At 37.7% G+C, this 20,465-nt stretch overlaps 1 protein-coding gene across 20 annotated transcripts in view; it reads left to right on the forward strand.

Moving 5' to 3' along the window:
* Nucleotides 1-20,465, forward strand: part of Synrg (synergin gamma) — an 89,061-nt gene that overhangs the window by 51,279 nt on the left and 17,317 nt on the right. For 16 of the 20 annotated variants that reach the window (XR_002213280.2, XR_012438666.1, XM_020178918.2 and 13 more), the window contains 5 exons: nucleotides 5,913-6,506; nucleotides 7,790-7,953; nucleotides 8,940-8,993; nucleotides 9,453-9,549; nucleotides 11,296-11,444. Coding sequence is in view for 18 of the 20 variants with exons in the window: in XM_020178918.2 (XP_020034507.2) it covers nucleotides 5,913-6,506; nucleotides 7,790-7,953; nucleotides 8,940-8,993; nucleotides 9,453-9,549; nucleotides 11,296-11,444 (1,058 nt within the window). In the remaining 2 variants the exon portion in view is untranslated. The remainder of the gene's footprint in view (nucleotides 1-5,912; nucleotides 6,507-7,789; nucleotides 7,954-8,939; nucleotides 8,994-9,452; nucleotides 9,550-11,295; nucleotides 11,445-20,465) is intronic. The other 4 variants (XM_074046290.1, XM_074046302.1, XM_074046298.1 and 1 more) reach the window with 2 other exon arrangements.

The raw sequence follows: 20,465 nt of genomic DNA on the forward strand, positions 1-20,465 counted from the left end.
CAGTTAGAACAGAAAAATACCTGACTAGTATCAAGTTTAAAGCAATATATCCTTTGAGACAGAGATGGGTTTTTTCCCTTTTGTTTCCTCAAACACCTATCACCTAAGAAAGTATTGGTGCATTTTAGTTTTTGCCTCTTATAATTCCATTGTTGTAAGTTCCTAATGTGTGGCATTGGGTTGAAATATAACTTTAGGGTTGGGGATGTACCGCAGTGGTTATTTCAAAGGTTAATAGTTTTCACTCTTAAATTTTGAGGCTTTTAGTTATTCTTTTTTAAAATGTTTGAGGAAAAAAAAGAAATTAAACCACTGAAGATGAGGATTTCGAATAGGATTCCTGAGAGATCACTTTCATATCTGAATTATTCCACTTGAGAAAGAAAAATTTGGTTGTTAGGGTTTAAATTAACTCTTAAGAAAAGCTAGCCTGCCATTCTAAAAACTTAGAAAAGTTAGAAAGTTGAGTAACACTTGGTTTCAAAAAGCTTCATCATATAAACACATTACATTTTTTTAGGCAAGTGCTCTACCACTTGAGCCACACCTCCAGCCCTAAATGCAATGCATTTTAGTTGTGATATCTACTGCTAGCAAATGTGGAAGAAAAATTATCTTAGTGTAGCCTCCATTTAGTGCTAACAGCAGCTGCCCTATGTTTGGGAGTTTCTCATCCTGTGTATGTAAGGTCAATCTCATGGTGGCTTTGGCTGAGAGATACCTTTTTCAATGGAACTCTAATGTTAGATTAGTCCATCTGGTACTGCCTTATTTTAAGTCCCCTCTGAACAGAAATGACTGACTTTAACTGTGTGGATAGCCTACATTCACAAATTGAGCAATATTTCTAAATAACATTACTTTCTAGGGAGGTACTTTTAATAATACAGTAATATAAAAACATTTTTGCAATTAAAGCTTGAATTCTATGCTATAGGTTCAAACAAACAAAACTGTTGTTTTGTTTACTACAGTGCCAATTACAATATGGCTGGTTAATGCTTGGCTTTTGTATCAGGGCCTGAGAAATTGTGCAAATATACTTATGTTCTACAATTACTATTGTTCATAAAATCCCTGCTGATTTTTAGAAGTAGCAAATAAACATGAGGGGAACACTGGCAATATCAAAGAAGCTGTGCTAAATAATAAAGTAATTCAAAGCATCAAAAAAAAAAATTTAAGGCTAGGGTCTTATGTAGCCCAGGCTAGCCTTGAGCTCTGGATCATCCTGAGTTCTGGGATTACAGACATGTACTTCCATGCTCAGCTTTTATTCTTTTATTTTTATTCATTTATTTGTTCATTTGTTTTGTTTTGTTTGAGAAGAGGTCTCACTATGCTGCCCAGGTTGGTCTTGAACTCCTGGGCGCAAGGGATCCCTGGCCTCATCTCCTAACTAACTGTAACTACAGGCACTTGCCACCATATCCAACTGTTTTTATTTACTTTTTTTTTTTTTTTTGCTGTAGTGGAGACCTAACCTAGGGCTTTCTGCATGTAGCCATGGAGCTACACTCCCAGCCTGAATCATTTTATTTTTTACTGCACTGCTTCTAGCCCTTTGTTTTATGTCATTTGAGTACTTTTGATAAGTTGTTTTGGAAAATGTTGGCTCTGTACCTCTGAAAGCATCGGACAGTTACATACACAGAAGGGTCTCCTAGGTACTGCCCTCTCCCTTGCAGGGCTAAATGACCTAAATTGCAGTTACCATTTTCTGTGCTGATTTGGTATCATTTTGATGAATTTTTATTGATGACCATGAAGGCCCACTGTTCTTGGCCTTCTCCTCAGACTGAAAATGTCCACAGGATTGCCACTTTTGTTTATTAAACTTTATTAAAACACTAGCACAGAAACTTGCAAAAGCTTACAAATAGTGATTTAAGATGGAGCCTTATGGGAGTCAGTACAAATGAAGGATGAAAGGTTTCCATGTGGAGCAGAAAACACTGGAAGGCAGTTATACAGCAGCATTTTATAGCTTTATCTAAAAACTAGTATAACACCAATGAGGAGCACCATAAAAACCATCGCACCTCTCACTTAAACTGTGATCACTTTTGCTTTTGTTTTTCCTTTTGGTGATACTGGAATTTGAACTCGGCCTCTGTGCTTGCTAGGCAGATGTTCTACCACTTGAGCCGGAACCCCAGGCCCTTTTTAGTTTTAGGTATTCAGATTGGGTCTCGAATTTTTGCCCAGGGCTGAGCTCAGACCAGCATCCTCCTATTTCTGCCTCTTACATAGCTGGAATTACAGGTGTGGTGCCCCACCATAACTAACTTATTGGTTGAGATGGGGTTTTGCTAACTTTTTGCCCAGGCTGGCCTCAAACCACAATCTTCCCAGTCTGCCTCCCAAGTGGCTGAGATTACCAACATGAGCCACCACTCCCACCAGACCAGGTTTTATATTAATGCAGAATATTCCTTAAGGTAGAACAGGACTAGGGATGGAAAGAAACTGAAATGTGCAAAAAATTTCATGATTTGCTTCATTGATAAATGAAGTCTGGATTAAATCATGATTGGAAATTAAAGGCATTTCTTCCTTAGTCCAATGAATATTGTTACTGCTATATAAAACACTTGAGAATAATGCAATTTACATATGCGTTTCCTGTCTTCTTTCTCTCAACTCCTTCCTCACACGTCAGTAACTCTGACAGCTTTAGAAAGTGTCCATAGGAATAGTTATGTCCTTCTGTGTGCTGTAGTGGCCGCTCACATGCCTGGAAATATCTTATTTAAATGTACAACATACATTCAAAAGGAATTTGTATAGAGGTTATGGGAGAGACTGATGGGGTTGCTTGCCAACATAAGCAAGAAATCCATGTCTTTATTTGAGATCCATGATGGAAAGCAGATTGTGTAGTTTATTCTTTTGCTGTTTGTAATAGGACATTCCTGGTTGCAAACAAATACACATATGAAAGCACACAATTTAGGATATTATCTATGTGCAATTGCAGCTCAACTTAGCACAGCCTAGGCAGTAGTGATTCTCTGGCCATTTTATTGCATTCTTTCTCCATTTTCTTTTTCCTTTTTCTCTTGCAATTTTCAGAATTCAGCTGTCAAATTGAAAACCATCTACAGTAACTTCAGTGATTACAAAATGAAGTGTAGGTTATTGCACATAATTTCTCTAGACAGGCTTCTGTCATTTATGTGTAGGTCTTATGTAATCTTTAATATTTTTAAGACATATATGTATATAACTGGATTACTTAGCAAACATAGAACTGTTAACACAGGAAATGAGGAATTTTCTTGCTTTAACCTACCTTCAATGAACTGATTTACCACATTTTTCTTGGAAAATGGTTTACAAGTATTCATTATGTCAGGAAATTATACTTACATTGTTTATAAATGCTAAGGTTAGGGATAAGTGTTATATAAGTGTTCTGTCTTACATTGCTTATGACATTACATATTTGTAATGTCAGTTTTAGTACTTACAATGTTCAAATGAATTCCTCTTTAGTAAATTACTTTTTAAAACTATAGTAGCTAATAAATAAGCAAAGTAAACTTAAAACTCAACTTCAAAGGTTGATTTTAGTAAATCTTATATGCTTACTCTTATTTTTTTAAAAGTATAAAATATTTCATTTGAAGTCTTTCATTTGAATTGTTTTAGTCTTAAATTTAGTCATTTCTATGAATTGCTCCAGAAGGCAAATGTTAAATTCTTATCATCTTTAATAAAAATAAGATTCATTGAAGACCTTTGTATTTATAAAAATGCTTTAAAGCTCTTCAGCTGAGGTAATTCCTTATTGCTTACAGTGCCCTCTACCTGATTATATGAGTCATTTCTAATGCAAAAAATTTTTTTCTTGTTACATAATTGCACAAAAAGATCTTTTTATTACCATAGCAACTGGTTACAATGTTTGAACTGGAGCTGTCTTTTCATTAAATTTATCTTTGGTCTCTAGGAAAATTGCTATCCTTTAATAGATGAGATTCTGAGAGTAATTCCTAATATAGTTTCCCCAAAAAGCTTTCTGGTAGGGTCTAATAATATAAATATCTGTATTGTGAAACATTCTTCTGAATGTACCTTTTGAAGACTAGTTTAACTGCATCTGCTTCCTGACTGAATTTCACCTCATTTGAGTCTGGGTACCTTCTGATCCTTCTAAGTAGTGGGAAAAAAAATGCTACAAGAGACTAAGAAAGCATTTTGTCTAAAGGCTTGCTTCATTCAGTCTATAAAATTTTTGCCTAAATCTTTTTAATCCTTCTTTTTAATAAGCCACATTTGAAGAGTGCCATTTGCACTACAGAATTTTAAAATATACCATCATCCAGTGAAAGATATTTTGCTTTTCACTGGTTGGCTTTTTCTAGCATTTTAATTATTAATTTAGTACCCTTTTCCTAACAGAGCTTAGAGAGAAAGATTTGTTTTATAGTATTAGGAGAGCTATGGAAATGTCAGGAGCCCTGTACCTCTCACATAAACTGTGCAGTATTGCTGTGGAAAAAAAGAAAAAATAACCCAGTGTTGGTTCACCTTTTGACTTAATTATGAAAATCTAGATCATAAAACTTTTGAACATTTTTCTTATAAAATCATGTATGTGGTTGTCAGAGGTACATTTGGCCTTCTTGCCTCATATACAATGACTAAAATGAAACTAAACACATATCAGCCCGACTCTGCTGCTGTTAAGGGGGCTTCACACCAGCACTATTTAGCCTCAGCTGGTTTTACTTTTTGAAAATGAGCAAGAAACATCTTCCCTAGTAACATCACTTACATGATGAGTTGGCTTTTCATTTTTACTTTGAAATGATTCCATCTTAGGCCCCAAAGCAGCAACTAAATGTCAAATCAAGGCTAGTGGCAACTTGCTGAACAACCCCTAGCTTGCCTAGCTTTCATATCACTGGGTAATCATATCACAGTTGATTATCCTAATACAGCCATTCCAAGTACATTGTTTTCTCATTTTACAGGTGAGCAAACTAAGGTCCAGAAATGTGAAGTAATTTTTCTAGTGTCCCATAAGTAGGTGGAAGAGTTGAGCTCAGCTTTGTCCAAACTAAAACCCTAATCCTTTCTGCTGTTTTATGCTGCTGCTTAAATTATTTAAATAAATATTAAGAATGCTTTGTATAATGAGTCCTCTGCCCCAGCATTTCTTTCTTTTACTTCTTTTATTTTTTTAATGGAGGTTTGGGAGCTATAGTTGAAGTAGAAACAGGAGCTCAATAGGATTCAGATCTTTGATTCTATTTTTTAAGGACTAAAGTAGACTAGATTGATTTTCCTTTCCTCACATTTCATCACAGCAATATGACGTCCAAATTGACCAAAATGACAACTAGGTAAGTAATTGCTTGATTAAAATCTCATATTTGGCCTTGCCTGAGACAGGAATTCCTAATAATTTATTAAAAGATAGGTGACATTATTTTTACTTTAGTTTAGAGAAACTATCAATTTTAATAAGTTTGTTATATACATTTCATATGACCATGCCTTAAAGGAACATTTTCTGACAGTACAGAAGAAAGGAGACATAATTTAAGCAGGGAATATGTAAGTACATTTTAAGGTCTATAACGGAACAATTTATAAATAATCTTAATCTTACATCAAACAGTATGTACATTGCTAGATGAACCTTCTGTCTTTTTTAGAAATTTTCATATAAAAATAAAATGATTTTTATACCTAAATGTAAATACCAACTCAAGACTAATGTGTTTTTTTTTAAATCAAGTGTTATAGCCCAATTCCCTTAATTTTAGTACAAACTCTAGTTACTCTAACATAGCATAAAACTAATCAAATGTGCTAAGCATTTTGCTTCTGCAGAGTTGAGGGCATTTTTCCTAAATTGTGAGTTTGCCTCTAATTGTGGGGTCTTATTTCCCTTTCAGATATAGAGGACTTAAAATATGCTGCTTTTGGAAGCTACAGTAGCAATTTTGCAGTGAGCACACTTACGAGCTATGACTGGTCAGACAGGGATGATGCATCTCAGGGCAGAAAACTCTCTCCATTTGTCCTCTCAGCAGGAAGCAGATCCTCCTCAGCTGCCTCAGTTCTTCAAAAGAAAGAGACATCATTTGGCAGTTCTGAAAACATCACCGTGACATCTCTCTCCAAAGTAACAACCTTTGCAAGTCAAGATGCTCTTCCAGAAACTCCCTTCCCAGCTTTTGCCAGTTTTAAAGACATGCTTCCTCAGACCAGTGAACAAAAAGAATATGAAAGTGGGGTCTATAAAGATTTCATAAAACAAGACATGACTATAGCTGAATGGAGCCAAGAGGCCACATGTCCAAGCCCAGCTTCTAGTGCCACCTCTCACGAAACCCCCAAAGAATGTTCAGATGACTTTGGAGAGTTTCAAAGTGAAAAGCTCAAAATCAGCAAATTTGACTTTTTAGTAGCCAACCCACAAAGCAAAGTGAAATCCAGTGAAGAAATGATCAAAAGTGAGCTGGCAACCTTTGATCTTTCTGTTCAAGGTGAGTAGTTTCAAGGTAGATTTTACTATTGTAGGTTTATTCCACTGAAAAGTTAGATACTTTTTCTTAAGAATAAAATGTCGGTTCTTGGTTTAGCAAAAAATATATTTTCTAGGTTTCAAAATTAGGGTCAATTATACATAGCTGTATAACTAAAGGTTTCCCTGAAACTGAACTGAAGTCAAATCAGTATCCCGTAGCTGCTTTTTTAACTAAACACAAGCAAAGCATGCAGTTATTGTTCATCAGTTTAGAGTGTGCTATTTAAAATAGCAGAGAGTGATCTAGGGGTGTAACTCAGTGATAGAGCACTTACCTAGCCTGAGCAAGGCTCTGGGTTCCATCCCCAGTACCAAAAAAAAAAGCTCGAGAAATGGGTAATAGATTTGATCCACTGGTGAGCAGTTTAACTCATCTTTTTCCCCAGCTACCGTGTCTTTTAATCCAGAGTCTGTAATATGGCTGCAGATCTGCATGCTGCTTGCAGATCTGTTTTGATTAATCTATAAAGTTTGAAGTAATTCCTAATATTTAGGGAAGCTTGGCAGTACTGGGGGTTGAACTCAGGACCTTGTACTTGCTAGGCAGGCAGGCACTTTACCACTTGAGCCACTCTACCAGCACTATTGTTAACATTTAGAAATTGTGAGATTTTCTCAATCTGGATTTCTAACTTTTCTTAAAAAGTCATAATATCTGGTAATACTAGGCCTGCCTTCCCAGGCCTTGACAATCAGCTGGAGCTGAGTAGCAATACCACCTAGAGATGGGGCACGCTCTCTCAATTTGCTGGTCTCCATCACTTCCATCTCTAACTGACCTTTGTCATTTGCTTTACTTGCCTGTCTCTGAAGGCATATGAGTTTGCCTCTTCTGCTTTAATACCATCCTGACAGAAGAGATCATGGATTTCAGTTTGATTGAGAGAGCATGAAGGAGCTCAGGTGCAAATCCATAACTAATGACACAACTCTTATGCACTATTACTTAGAAAGGCACTTTTGTCCTTTGGACACCAGTAATTCTGCCCTTAGAACTATGGAAGACTTACAATACATTAGAGAAGAGTAATGGGAAAAGTAAAGGTAGGGACACTAAGCAAGAAAAACAATAGGAAGAATTCAAAGAGGAGCTTCCCAGACAGGGTAAATGAGGATTGTGTTTCTGAATGCCTCATGATGACATAATCCTCTGAAGAAAAGGGTTGTGTTAGCAAGCAGGAGCTTCTGTTTGAGCTAAGCTGAGTAATCAAAACCTTTGCCTGTATCATCCTCTCTTCCCAGGATCACACAAGAGGAGCTTGAGCCTTGGTGATAAAGAAATAAGCAGGTCCTCACCTTCTCCAGCTCTGGAGCAGCCTTTCAGAGACCGTTCTAACACTCTGAGTGAGAAGCCTGCTCTGCCTGTCATCCGTGACAAGTACAAGGATCTCACTGGAGAGGTGGAGGTGAGCAGGATAGTTTTCTATAGGGGAGTAGGTAAAAGACCAGTTGAGCCCGGAACACAGGAAAAGATACTTTCAGCTTTCTTCTGGGGAAATGAGGGAGAAAAAGACACAAGTCACCAGATACAAAATATATAATTACAACAAGAGGCTAGTAATATTAGCCCTGGGTGAAAGTACTTTTCAAATGTGGCAGCCATGAAAGTGGTCAAAGACCTTAAAGCTGAACTTATTCATGGGACTTAACAAGCAGGGAAATATTTGGGGAATTCTTCTTGAGCACTTAGACTTTCTCATACTGTTGAATGTTAAAACATCAAAGTAGGGCTGGAGGAGTGACTCGAGTGGTAGATTTCCTGCTTTGTAAGCATGAAGCTCCAAGTTCAAACCCCAGTCCTACCAAATAAACAAAACAAACAACAACAAAGCATCTATCTAGACAGGTAGAGCACCTGCCTAGCAAGTGTGTCAGATCCTAAGTTCAAACCCCAGTCTCACCAAAAACAAAAATCGGCAAAATAGAGGAGAAAGGGAAATGTTCTAGGTCTTCTGACTGTTTTTGTTTGCTACATCTTAGTCCCATGCTATCTTCCTCTTTGGCCAACACACTTAAACTTTCCTTTCCCCACTCCTATCACACATGCACACACGTACACACAAAGCATTTTAACTGTGGAGTGGAAAGCCAGTGGTGGGTGAGTTCCTCTGGAGAAGGCTCACACTGTTAACTGACTGCAACAAATGAGGCAACATTTACAGAGGAACGCTGCTATCATAAAACATGTCCCTCTGGTTCATAGGTCATGTGCTCAGAAGTTACATTAATTAGTAATTTAAAACAATTATTACTGGGTTCAAAATGATGAATTGCTTTTACAAGAATGCTTTTAATGAAAAGGAATCTTCCAAGCTCTTTTTATCTGCAGAAGTTTTAAATAGGGGATCCTAGGCTAGCCTGTTTAACTTGGTTCTTTTTATAAAATCCACAGGAAAATGAGAGATATGCATATGAATGGCAGAGATGTCTAAGAAGTGCTCTGGATGTGAGTATGTCACAAGTGCCCTCTTGCACTATTGTGCCTTCTCCTTGGTTCTTTTGAATGGATGGCAGCAAACTTGATGGGGAGCCTTACTTCCATGGCCTTTACAATGTGAAAGTCATACATCTCAAGAAAAGTTTCTTTCCTGTTTATAATAGCAAATTCTTACTCATTTGTCAGTTGTCCTCTCATCTCAGTGTGTTTGATAAATAAGATATCCTTACCTCTGCCTAAATCAAAATAATATTTAAAGAACTTCTATCTTTTCTCTTCAAAAAAAAGTGGAGAGTGGTTTCTTCAAGGTTAAAATTGAATTCCCAGATTTGTTTCAGTATAGGCATCAGTCATTCATGATTTTTCACACTTCCTGGGGTTGTGGTTGGGTTTTCTACTATTAAGAAGTTGATTTACAATGAACTTTCCTCTTAATTATGTAAAAGGATGTGATTTCATTTCTTATAGGTCATTAAGAAGGCAAATGACACCTTAAATGGAATTAGTAGTAGTGCTGTTTGCACAGAAGTTATTCAGTCAGCTCAAGGCATGGAATACTTATTAGGTATGCTCTTTTATATTTATTCAAAATCATAACACTTTCCATTATTACCAGTTTTTACTTATATTAAGTATTTTAACCTAGATTTCTCAAACTATATACAGCTTCACTAAGTAGCGTCTGCATTTGTAGATAAGACACTTACGTCAGAGGCAGTAACAATTATTTGATATAAGGTCCCTATGGTTAGGTTTTCAAGTCTTTGTTATACAAGAGCTCCAATGTAAATTACATTTGTGTTACTGGCTAATCAAAGAGTTTGAACTAGTGAGGCATTAAAATAAAATCATTTTACTTCCAATCAGTTCCTTTCCACACTGTGTGAATTCTTTTTTCTGCCCTTTAACTTCCTGGCTGTCTTCAGCTATTAAACATCCCATCCAACTTGAAATCTCAGTCTCTGTGTCCAATTCAGTGTTCCTCCTCTCCCCAAACTCAGCCTGACCCAAGACCAGGGTCACATACACAGGAGCCTAATCTTGTTCAGATCTTCCCTCAAGTGTCACCTTCTCAGTGAGGTTTTCTCTGGCCTCCTTTATGAAAATGGCATCTTCTCTCCCTATCTCTGGCACCTTACATCCTATCTCTGCTTGGTTTTCTCATTAGACCTATCATCTTGTATATCTCACATATTTTACTTATTCTTGTTTTTACTGTCTTCCCTTCATTAGAATGGATCTCCAAGAAGGCAGGGATTTTGACCTACTTTCTTCACTCTGTGCCCCTAATACCTAACCTAATGCCTGGCCCATGGAAGGCACTCGGAGTATTTGCTGTATGAGTGGGTAGTGAAGGGATGTAGTCCCTGCTTGACTCCTGCTACCTCACTCTAGTTCCCTTCCTACATTAGTTCTTCTTCTCCTGCTCAAAGAGACAATTGTACTGCCTAAGCACATGTCCACCAAGAAATGGGATGCTTGTCTTTACCTCTGGTAGGTTTCCTAATACTATGGACGATTCTCTTAGAAGCACCCTTCTGTCTTAGTGTGGACAATAATTCCTGCCTGCCCTTTGTGGAAAGAGGAGGAAAAGCCATAGTGTTCTATATAAGGCTGATGTGGTGATCCCCTGGGATTCTCCAGTATTCATGTACAGAGTCTGGGGTAATGTGTCTGGTGACTGTCACATTATAGGGACAGAGAATTGCCTGGTGGCTGCTCTTAGAATGTAGAAGTACTTGGCTCCTCCTGTCTTTCTGCTTGAGTTCAGCCCAATTCAGAGACCACAGGAAAATAACCATTCTGCATCCTGCTAAGTGCATAGGAGATACGTGAAACCACTGAGTTTGTAAATCTTTGAGAATTCAGAGGGGTGAGGTATTTCTTTAACAACTCTGTGGTGACATTAACATTCAGGTTCTTTTAAACTTGTATTTTTCCTATTTTCAGTCAGTACTGTTGTAAGCCTTTTATAATATTAAACCATTAATCCTCTCAACCATCTTTTGAGGGGGTACTGTTAGTATCTAAGCTTTACAGATGAGGAAACTGAGATACAAGTAGGCTCCATGACTTGCCCAAGGTTACATGGCTAGTAAGAGGTAGAGCAGGAATTTAAACCCAAGCAGCATAGCCCTAGAGTCTGCTGTTACCTGAATGGCAGTTTTGAGAGGTGGGTTGGGTCCAAAGAACAGTAGGTTCACCTCTGTCTAGAGGAAGAAGATAATAGCAAGTGGTAGTGCTGGCCTGTCTTGTTCCTCTCTTTTTCTACACTTTCAGTATCTAACTCTCTACTCTATCACTCTGTCAGGTGTTGTTGAAGTATACAGAGTAACCAAACGTGTGGAGCTTGGGATAAAAGCCACTGCAGTATGCAGTGAGAAACTTCAGCAGTTATTGAAGGACATCGATAAAGTATGGAATAACCTAATCGGCTTCATGTCACTCGCCACACTCACAGTAAGCCCATTAAACAATTCATCAGTTACCCCTCTTTCCAGAAACCTAAGTTGTAAAGCAAAGACTATATTCGTGTTTTTTTTAAAGCACTGTCTTGAGATCTTCTCTGTGTACTTCTGTTTACTTATGTCCAGTGTCTGGTGACCCTGTATCCTTTTAAAAAAGCCATATGAACTGAGGGAATGACTCAAGTGATACAGCATTTACCTAGCAAGCAAGAGGCTCTAAATTCCAACTCTGGTACAACACCCCCCTAAAAAAAAGTGTATTTATATTTGTGTAAGCCCTCAAAATGGGGATAAAGTAAACAAAAAAATCTATAGAAGAAAAAGCTACTATGGAAAAAAGAGAAATCTGAATTATACTAACAAAGTTTAGTACCATTGGTATTCAGAGTAATATAAATCCCAATAAAAATGAAATCATTAAAAACATACAAAAAATAAAAGCCATATGATAAATACATCATATTGCTATTCTATACTTCCTTTGCTACTTTTTTAATTTCTTGGATTACTTTCAATTTTTCCTATTATGAATAGTTCTACTCTGAATAAACAAATAACTAGTTTCTCTTTTGGGGATATAGTTGCTCAAAGTGGCTTCACAAGGTCAAAGTGTGTGTTCATATTTACATGCATGCACACATAGCTGCCATTGCATGTCTTAGATGGTATCCAGATTGCATTTAATTTCATGAAAGCCTTTGCCGTGTTCCAAATGGTAATTTACTGTTTGTTTCCATCATGTACAAGACAATCATCTCTTGACCATCTGACCATTTATTCAATGGATATGATTATTGATCTTTCAGTTTCATATTTGTGTGTGTGTGTGTGTGTGTGTGTGTGTGTGGTAAACAGATAAGGTCTCTGCTGGACTCCTGCCACCTCACTCTAGTTCCCTTCCTACTTTAATTCCCTTCCTCCAGCTCAAACAGACACAATTCTACTGCCTGAGCAGACGTCCACCAGGAAATGGGACTCCTGTCTTTCCCTTAGTAGGCTTTCTGGAGGAAAAGGCTAGTGACCTTTTATTGTTTTTCTTTTCCTCCTCTGTTATTGTTCCCTTTTTACATTTCATTGGGCAGAACTTTTACATATCTTCCTCCCACAACTGGAATAAATATTGCTGTTTTTTTGTGTGTGTGTGTGTGTGTGTGAGAAGGTTGGGGGATAATGGGACTTGAACTCAGTGCCTTGCACTTGCTAGGCAGGTGCTCTACCACTTGACCCACACCTCCAGCCCTATTCTGTCTTTGGTGGCAATCAGTTGTCATTGTGGTTAACACTTTGAACAGTAGATTTTTGTCTAAACTCTCAAACCAGTCACCATCTCTTCTCAGCTAGAGAATGCTGACTATGGTTACAAAGCACATCTTTGTAACCACTCTTTGGTGGCACTGGGGTTTGAACTAAGGGCTTCACACTTGCTAGGCAGGCACTCTTACTACTTGAACTGCAAGTCCCATGAACTCTTTGAAGAGAAAGTTTTGCAAAGGGCCCAGTGCCTTAACCAAGCTTATATATGTGTCCTTTTCATTTTGGGGCAAAGGATAATTGGCAAGAATATTGGCCTGGGTTGCTGGCATGTATTTACTCCATGAAGTAGCTACTTTCACCAGGTGTAGTGGAAGCCACTGTCCTCCTTCCTTGACCATCTTCCCTAACTTCCAAGCTGTAATGGACTGACAGCTCAAGAGGGATTTGCTTTCTAGACTTGGATTGTCCCTCCAGGCCTTTAAATAGAAAAAAAAGGTGGGGAGGGTGGAAGAAGGAAAAATTTACATATAATAACGTGCAAAAATCTCAGTTACACCATTCCATGTGTTTTTTTAGTTATACCATGTGATGAGTTTTGACAAACGCACACTCCCTCCATAACTGTGTCATATTGAGATGAAGATTCCAGAAAATTGCCTAATACATTTTCTTATTCATTACTCTATGCAAAGATAATGCCTGTTGGTAAGTTTTTACACCAAGGGTTAGGTTGCCCAGACCTTTTTTAAAAAGCCTTAGAATTTGATTTTTTTTTTTTTTTTTTGATGGGACTGAGGTTTCAACTCAGGGCCTTGAACTTGCTAGGCAGGTGCTTTACCACTTGAGAAATGACACCAACTCTTTATGCTTTAGTTATTTTTTGAATAAGGTCTTGCATTTATGCCCAGCAGCCTGGACCCTGATCCTCCCATTATGCTTCCTGCATACCTATGATGACAGGCACATATCCCATGCCCAGCTTTTATGGATTGAGATTGGATCTATCCAACTCTTTGCCCAGGCTGGCCTTCAACTATGATCCTCCCAATCTTCATCTCCCAAGTAGCTAGGATTACAGGTGTGAGCCACCATGCTTGGCTTGCCTGACATTTTTTTAGATACCTTATAAGGGTTCATAGATTAATTATCTGCCACTCTACAATGGTAGAATGCACTGCAAGTTGTACATGAACACCACTGAGTATTAATTTCTCTAATTACCCATGTTCTTCCATTTATAGTTGGTTTTTTTCACCAGGTTAGTTGTGACAGAACAATAATTTTCTGTTCAGTTAATTTTCTAGATGATACCATGTCATTTCTTCTTGATAACTGGCAGATAGGTTCTCAGTCTATAAAACTTAATTGAATCACCCACTACATAAAGAGTAGCATATATTCCAGAGAAGTATAAGGTGTGACTTGTCATAAAGAAGGACCCTTTGCTATAGGAGAACAGATAAGAATAGTTGCATAAAAGTAAATGACATACAATCCCAACATTTATGTAGTTCAGGTGAGTTGTAACAAAACTGTACAGGCTCCAGCAACTTTGGATTAGATGCTCACAGCAGGAAGGTCATTACTAGAAAGAGGCATGATTCAGGTTGAATAGAAAGCTTTGAACGCTTCACATCATTCCTTCATTATAGGTAAAGGAGTTCCTTAATGGACCATACTGCCCTGGTGAGGCTCTTTGGCTTCAGTATGACTGTCAATACTTACAGTTTCTGTTTATTTTGCAGCTAGTACTGTTATAGGAAAGCCAGTCCCCTGGCCTCAATGCCAATTTACAAATAGCAAGAGCATGGTTTTGAGGCAAAGGAAATAAGGTTTATTATTCGTCAAAGAAAACAACAGGGAGAGTTGACCTGTCAAGGCTCTACTGTCCCACTTCTGAGAGAAAATACACACTTTTTAAAGAGGAGTTCCAGTTCTCAGTTTGAGTACTTGACAAAACTCATGTCCCACAATAGGTGCTGGCCTTGGTTCTTCCAGTTTACTGGCACCACATTTCAGAAGCTGTATGTCTTGGTTGATAGGTTTATTCCTCAGTGGTCAGAGATAAGCGGGAAAAGATTGCCTGGTTTAATTGAAGGATAGAGTGTTAACCCTAGTCTTTCCAGCATGTAGAGAAAGACAGAGAAAATGTCAGTTTGAGTAACAAGCGTAGCAACCTGGGCAACACGAAAGCTAGCTATACTAAAGTTTTCCCTTTTGTCGCCTGTTACATCTTCCCCACTGTCAGTTTATTCCTTCCATTTCTATCATCTAACTGCTTCCTGTCTTTAGTTAATTCATGGGCTCAAGTAGAGAGTCAGTGGTCTTCAACAAGAGACAGCTTTTAAGCACTCATTACAGTACCAGCTAGGCATTATGCTGTGTTCTTTACATTCATTCTCACTTAATCCTGGTAACAACCCTATGAGGTCAGTAGTATATTCCCCATTTTTACAGGTGAAGAAATTAGGGCTCAGAGAAAATAAAACTTGACTGAAACTGGCAAATCAAGGATCTTAATCCACATCATTTAAAAAAAAAATCTCAGTGTTATTTCTACCTTCCAAGGTACTGGAAAAAGATGGCTGCATTGGGGCTCGGGGTATGGCTTAATGGTAGGACATATGCCTAGCATATATAAACATGAAGCCCTGATTTAATCACCAAAATACACGCACGTGCTCACGCGCATTACTTTCTTCAGGGAAAAAGCCCCTGATGTGGTGTACATCACACAGTAGGGCTCAAATAGGTTCCTTAGTAGGGTACATTAGTCTTAAACTTCAAATCATGGCCCTTTAATATTTTATTTATTTATTTAGTTAGTTATTAGTTAGTTGTTACTAGGATTTGAACTCAGTATATTGTGCTTGCTAGAAATCACACAGGCTCTTGGATTCCATATTATCTTCAATATAATACAAAATTTTGGGTAATTCTTTTCAGTGTGAAAAAGCACTAAATTTCAGAATGTTTACTTCCAGTTGCTGTGGTATACTCATTTTTAATGATAGCATTTTTATCTCGTCATGTCAGTCTGCACCATGTTTTAGAGTCAGCATCTTCACCATGTCTCTGTATGGCTGTCCTCAATTGATAGAAGGTAGCTGTGGTAGATGGAATAATGGCCTCTCAAAGATGGCTATGTACTAGAGCCTGTGGATATGTTATCTTATGTGGTAATAAGGACTCTGCAGATGGGTTTAAATTAAGAGTCTTTAGTTAGGGAAATGATACTGGATTATCTAGGTAGGCCCAGTGTCATCACAAGCATTCTTATAAGAGTAAGGCAGGAGGAAAAGAATGAGAAAAAGCTATGTGACAACAGAAGCAGAGAGAAATTGGCAGGTGCTACCCTGTTGACTTTGAAGATGGGACCCTGAGCCAAGGAATACAGACAGTTTCTAGAGCCAGAAAAAGTAAGGAAAGATTTCTTCCCTTGAACTTCTGAGCTGTAAGATGATAAATTTATGTTGTTTTAATCCATTAAGTTTGTACTAATTTGCTACAACAGCAATAGAAGACTATGATATAAAACACTGTAATGAAGCTGAAACCAAAAATCTAGAATTACTTGTGGAACCTGTATCTAGGTCACTCTGTATTTGACAATTAGGTGAGGTTATGCTGTGGCGACAGACATTTGCCTCCAATCTTAGCAATATAAAACAACCAAGCTTGCTTTCTTGCTTATGCTATATGTTTGTCCATGTTGAAGGGGCTCTGTGTCACTTAGGGACTTAGGTTTACAGCGCCTCTATCACATGGAATGTGCTGGTCGCTATGAGAGAGTCAAGGGAACATGACAAGTAGACATTGATCATAAAAGCTTTCTTCCAGCGGTTACATGGATGTTTTATGATAGCAGCCTATTGACCATGGCCTTCCCTAATTTCACTTGGACAGGGAAGATCCATGCTATCATTTGTCAAGGAAAGGAAATGAGAATATTGGTGAAGAACACTAATTAGCACCAAACTTTTCTTCCCTCATAGTGATTTTCTTGGACAATATTTTAGCAGTTTATTAAAAAACTAGGACTTGTCCATGTAGGCACATTGTATATAATGTAAGTATTTCTTAAAATCTTAACTAGATACATAAAATGCCTGCCAAATAAAATTGTAGATGACCAATTTACAGTGGCCTCTAGAAAGCATAACTTCTATACAGTTGTGGCTAATGAGTGGTATCAAACTGTTACTGTACACAGCAACCCCTGCTTATAGATGTCTACTTAGGAAGGTTATTTTATCGTTTGAAAGATTAATTTGATCACAAGACAATTCATGCAGAGTCTCATCGTTTTCATTGGAGATTTGGGTATGACCTTTTCCTTTGCTTTCATTATGCCTTCAGTAAACAGATATTAAAGGGTTTTTATTAATTTGACTGATTTCAAGATTCAGAGTTTTCCAGATTCTAATTATTTCTCAAATAGTCCTGACTGAGTAACATGATGTCTATAATATAGAGGTGATAGTGTGTCTTTTAACCTCTTTGAACAGCTTGTGAGAGTTCTCAAAGTGAATAATTGACATAATCATTTAGAATATCCTTTCCTTTCCAGAGCATATTTTCCATTCCTCTGAGAGTACAAATACAACTGAGGGAGGAAGTTAGGGCAAGTGACGTTACCATTTTGCACATGACAGAACTATAAAATAAATAAGGGGTAGTACCAGCTACCCTTTTACATTTGACCAAAGTAGCCATGATTACACTAAAAAAGAAAAGAGAAAAAACTCCTCTGACTTGCTGAAGGCCACATATATTTAACTCTATCATCTTTGTCCCTTGCACACAGTTGAAACACATACTTCACACATGTATCTCCCCTGTACTAGCTGAGGTTTATTTAAGAAAGGTTTGTGGAGCTAATTTATAACTCATTATTTCAAATTAGAAAGGGATGAAGAAACATCCTATGTAATCCACACAATTTTTAAGGAGAAACCTTCCCTCACCTTGGGAAGCGAAATACAAATACATAATACAGTTTTGCTTTATTGCTTGAAAACACTTTGCTTATCCTTTTAGAGTAACCATAGAAAATGTAGCCATTACTTTGGCAGGAATTTACCATCATCCTGGGTCACCTCAGTATCTATGAGGACAAAACAACCACCATGCCAGCTTCCCAGATCCTTGACCACCTGACTTCAGGGCCCATGTTTCCACTTCACTTTAGCGTTGTACTTACCAGATCACCATAGACTGTTACCACAGCCCACTGCAGTGCCTTGGGCAATTTTAAACCCAGACAGCTTACCTGTTGAACCCAGCCAAACTGGTAACCCTCCAATTTTCTCATGCTTTACTTGTACTGCCGTTGTTTTAGGTTCTTATGACAGGATGCTTATTTGACCCATTTCTTCTGTTCTTGTCAAACCCTTTCTATCTTCACTGCCTTTCCCACCTGCTTAATCCCTGTGGTGCATGACAATGCTACCCATGCCCTTCAGTCATACCCACTAGATAAAACTCAACCTGACCCATGCAACCACCCGCCTTCTTCAGGCCCACCTGGACGGTGGTGAGAATCACACCAACACAGCTTGCTTCCCTGCACACCTGATAATCACATCACCTGCTATAGGGAGAGAAGATAGGCCCTCTAAGAGGAACTCCTCAACTTCCAGGTCCCCACCTAAAATTTCCTTCAATCACAGTAGTGTGTTGGATCCAGTCTTTCTTGGCTTACAAGGGCTTATTGTTAAATTTTCAAGAATTTTGTAAGCTAATTGTTATACACAGCCATTATTTTAAAAATTGCAGTTAAAATTGTGTTAAAAACAGAGGTAATAGTTTCTAGTTTTTAAAATTATATTTGCTGTTACTATATAGCTTTTGGGGGTTCTTTATGTCAAAGTATCCTTGATGCTCAGGACTAGGGAAGTTCTTCAATACTAAAACCAGAACAGTCTTGGACAAACCAGATAGTTGGTTGCCCTAGAATATTGTGTCAATATGGTGCAAGTACTAGATAATGATTCTGCTTTTCTTGTCTCTCCACTCCGCCTTTAGTGATACTGCATTAGAAGCTTGAAATCAGCCATGATGGGAGTATTTCTGTCATGGAAATCAGCAAATGCTTCAAATCAGGGCTTCACTTATTGTTTTACTGATTGTATAGATTTAAGAAAGAGATGGAGAAAATATTAATAACACAGATTAAACTTAAGTGTGTGCCATGCCTACAGCCATTGTATTCTGAATAGTGCAAAAGATAAGGAAATATTCCCCAATATTCAGCAAAGAAAGTGTTCCAGTCTTTGACAGACCTGTGAAGTTCTGAAATAATGTTGTTTTACTTTAGTCTTAGTCTTTAACATGAAAACATCAATGGACATTCTTGTTAGAACTATACTTATTTATAAAAGGAGCCAAAGGTTGACTATGAATCCAGGAGATGGGCAAAAACCAAAGAAAACATTCTGTGATAATCAATTGAGTATATAGAATTTATAATAAAGATTATATATTTTATTTTGAAATTGTGTGTGTTGCATCCTTTATATTAGTTAAGTTTGTAATTTCCTCTGTGTGTGTGTACACATATATTTTTTCTCTTTTGGAAGATCAGTTTTCAGTGATGGGGCAGGGTGCAATTTTCCTCCCTAAGAGGCCAGAGGTGCCAATTATCCTACACTGCCATACGTGGTCCCCACAACAAAGAATTATCCAGCCAAAAATATCAATGAGAAAATAAATTGCTTTAAGTACTTTTAAAAGTTCTTCACATTAAGAGTCCAACTCTTGGTCATTTGTTCTTACTCTAGAGAGAACCCACTTCAGTCTATTGAAAGTTTATTTCTCGCCTAATAAACTTGCTATCACTTTCACTATAGAAAGACAATCTTAATTCTTGAGGTCTGGGGCACATAGCTCAATAAGCACACAGCTCTGGGTTCAACCCTCCCAGTACTACCAAAAAAAAAAAAAAAAAAAAGGAATCTGACTTTTTTTCTTTTTGCCGTGCTGAGGATCGAACTCAGGGTTTCTACCTCTGAGCTACATCCTCAGCCCCAAGATTTCAACTCCCTTGAATCATTTTCTCTTTTGTGTGTGTGTTATTGCTATTCAAGTTTTTTACACTGAAGAATAACTTGACTTCCATACAATGAAATGTACAGATCTTGAATGTATTTGGCTCAGTTTTCACAAATGCATACAGCAATGTAACCCACACTCCATCAATCCTATGGAAGATTTTCATTGAGGTTTGTTCTTGCACTTTTTTTTGGTTGGCCTGGGACTTGAACTCAGGACTTTCTGCTTACAAAACAAGCATTCTATCCCTGAAGCACACCTCCAGTCCATTTTTGCTCTGGTTATTTTGGAGATGTGGTCTCATGAACTGTTTGCCCTGGCTGGCCTTTAACTGCAATCCTCCCGTTTCTCAGCCTCCCAAGTAGCTAGGATTACAGTCATGAGCCACTGGTGCCCAGCTCTGTCCTAGTACTTTATATAAATGAAATGATGTTAAATGTATGCATTCTTGCGTCTGGCTTCTTTTACTTACATGATGTTTTAAAAATTCATCCATGGTTGGGCTGAAGGCATGGTTCAAGTGGTAGAGCTCCTGCCTAGCAAGCATGAAACCCTAAGTTCAAACTGCAGTTACCACTAAAAAAAGACAAAAAAATTCATCCATGGTGTTTTATCAGTTTAATCCTTTTTATTGTTGAGTTGTATTAATTGTCTGTTGTATTAATACGTCATGGTTTGCTCATATATTTTCTTATTAATAGACATT

Source organism: Castor canadensis, chromosome 11 (assembly GCF_047511655.1).
Source record: "Castor canadensis chromosome 11, mCasCan1.hap1v2, whole genome shotgun sequence".
Classification (NCBI taxonomy): domain Eukaryota; kingdom Metazoa; phylum Chordata; class Mammalia; order Rodentia; family Castoridae; genus Castor; species Castor canadensis.